General features: G+C 58.0%; 1 protein-coding gene across 2 annotated transcripts in view; it reads right to left on the reverse strand.

Moving 5' to 3' along the window:
* Positions 1 to 486, reverse strand: part of MAP2K3 (mitogen-activated protein kinase kinase 3) — a 41907-nt gene extending 41421 nt beyond the window's left edge. Inside the window, exon 1 of one of the 2 annotated variants that reach the window (XM_014542816.1) lies at positions 217 to 486. In XM_014542816.1, the coding sequence (XP_014398302.1) occupies positions 217 to 385 (169 nt within the window). In that variant the 5' untranslated portion in view covers positions 386 to 486. The remainder of the gene's footprint in view (positions 1 to 216) is intronic. The other variant, XM_014542819.1, reaches the window with a different exon arrangement.
* Between the last annotated feature and the right edge of the window lie 1386 nt (positions 487 to 1872).

Genomic DNA, 1872 nt, shown 5'->3' on the forward strand with positions numbered 1-1872 from the left:
CCGCGGGCGTGGGGAAGCGGGAAGGTAGGGTGCCGCGGACGGGGTGGGGGCGGTGGTTGAAGTGCGCCCCGGAGTGCAGATCCCGACGCGGCCACTTCCTAGCTGGGGTGACCTTGGCCAGTCAGAAAACCCCGAGCCCCAGTGTTCCCCTCCTGGCGCTTCGGATGAGAATGGCACTGGGCTCCCCAGGACACTCCGTACGTGTTTGACACAAACCCGGCACGGCAGGCGGCACCCACTCCTGCTTCAAACATCCGCCAGGACCTGCTCTGCATCCGCACTGTGAGCCGCGGGGATGCAGCGTGAACTCGGTGGGACCTCGTAAGAAGCCGATAGATGTATCTTTGTTCACGGTTGCGTCGCTGCTGTCCCACATTCTACACATGGGGAAACTGCGTCTGAGAGTAAGATGGCATTTCAGTGTATTTTACTCCACTCAGCAAGCCTTGAAAAGGGTCTCCTCCTGGCTGTCCCTGGGCCTTTGGTTCTCTCCTCTCCTCTTGGGGCCTCATCAGCTCCTCTGGGTAATGGCCAGATGGGCCAGTCCTCGCCGATGATCAGTCTGGTGCTGGGATCAGGTGACTGGATGGAAAGCTACAGGCTAGTGAGGGCAGGAAGCACCTGGCAAAGGTCAGGAGGCCAGCCCTTGGCCTAGGGCAGGCATGAGTGTGTGGCCTGCCAGGGACCTCACGTGATGGAAGCAAATTCCAACGCCTGCTGGAAACGCTTGGAGCAGGGGTGCTGACCTCTGCTTGCCCCTTTGTAAAACAGGGGTGATCCCTGCAGGCCCCACCCCACCCGTACAGTGATGGGGAGGGCCAGATAAGATAAGGGGGGGACCTTGTAATTATCCTTCTCTTCCTGTGTCCCTTGCTTACCCTTTCCAGGAAGTGGGTGGAAAACCGTGAGCTATGGATGCAGACAGGTATGGGTTCAATGTCAACTCTGCCACTCACTGGAAGTCACTGAGCAGCTCCACGCCTGTCCCGTGGGACAAGGAGGCCTCTCTGAAAGGGGCTCCTGAGCTCGGGCTGAGGAATTGCTGGCTCACAGCCTGGCCCTCACTAAATGCCCAGGAAATGTTTGTAAACACACTGCGGGCCGCCTCCTACAGGAAGCCATGCTGGCCTTCCCACTGCTGGTGTCTGGAGTGGCCCAGAGCGCTCCGTCCAAATGTGCTCTGCGGCCTTGGGCCTTTCGCTTCCTCTCAGGACCTGCTGCTTCTCCATCTGAAGATGGGCACCAGGAGCAACTACCCTGGCAGGACTGCAAGCTGGGCCCGGTGGGCTTTCTGGGTTCAGGTCCTGCCGACCAGTCGGACTTCCACTCCTGCCACGTTCCCCTGCCCTTCTGCTCCTGGGCCTTCCTGCTGCCCCTTGAACATACCAATCCCGGTCCTGATGCAGGGCCGCCACCCCTGCAAGCTGTCCCCTCTGCTGGAACATTTTCCCCTACCCTCTCATCATCACTCCTGGGGCTGGTTCCCTGTCATCCTGCAGACCTTCTCCTACATGAACTCTCCTAAGAGGCCTTCCTAGGCATTCCCCAGATCAGCTTTAATTCTCTGCACGGCACTCGTGCCACCAGTATCTCTCCCGCTACACTGTGGGCCCCTCCTGGGCAGGAATCTTGCCAACTCATTCTCTGCTGTATTCCTGATGCACAGCCCAGGGCCAAGCACATAGAAGGTGTCTAATAAATATTTGAGGAATAAACAAAGAAAGGACAGAAGCATGCCACAGATATCAATGAAATGCCTCGAGGCCCATGCTGACCTCCCAGGCACCCATATGACTCAGACAGGCCCTCCAGTTGGAGACATTGACAAGGTTAGTCAGGGAGCTGGACAGACAGCCCAAGAATTACAAAACT

This window comes from Myotis brandtii, unplaced genomic scaffold, assembly GCF_000412655.1.
Source record: "Myotis brandtii unplaced genomic scaffold, ASM41265v1 scaffold314, whole genome shotgun sequence".
Lineage (NCBI taxonomy): Eukaryota > Metazoa > Chordata > Mammalia > Chiroptera > Vespertilionidae > Myotis > Myotis brandtii.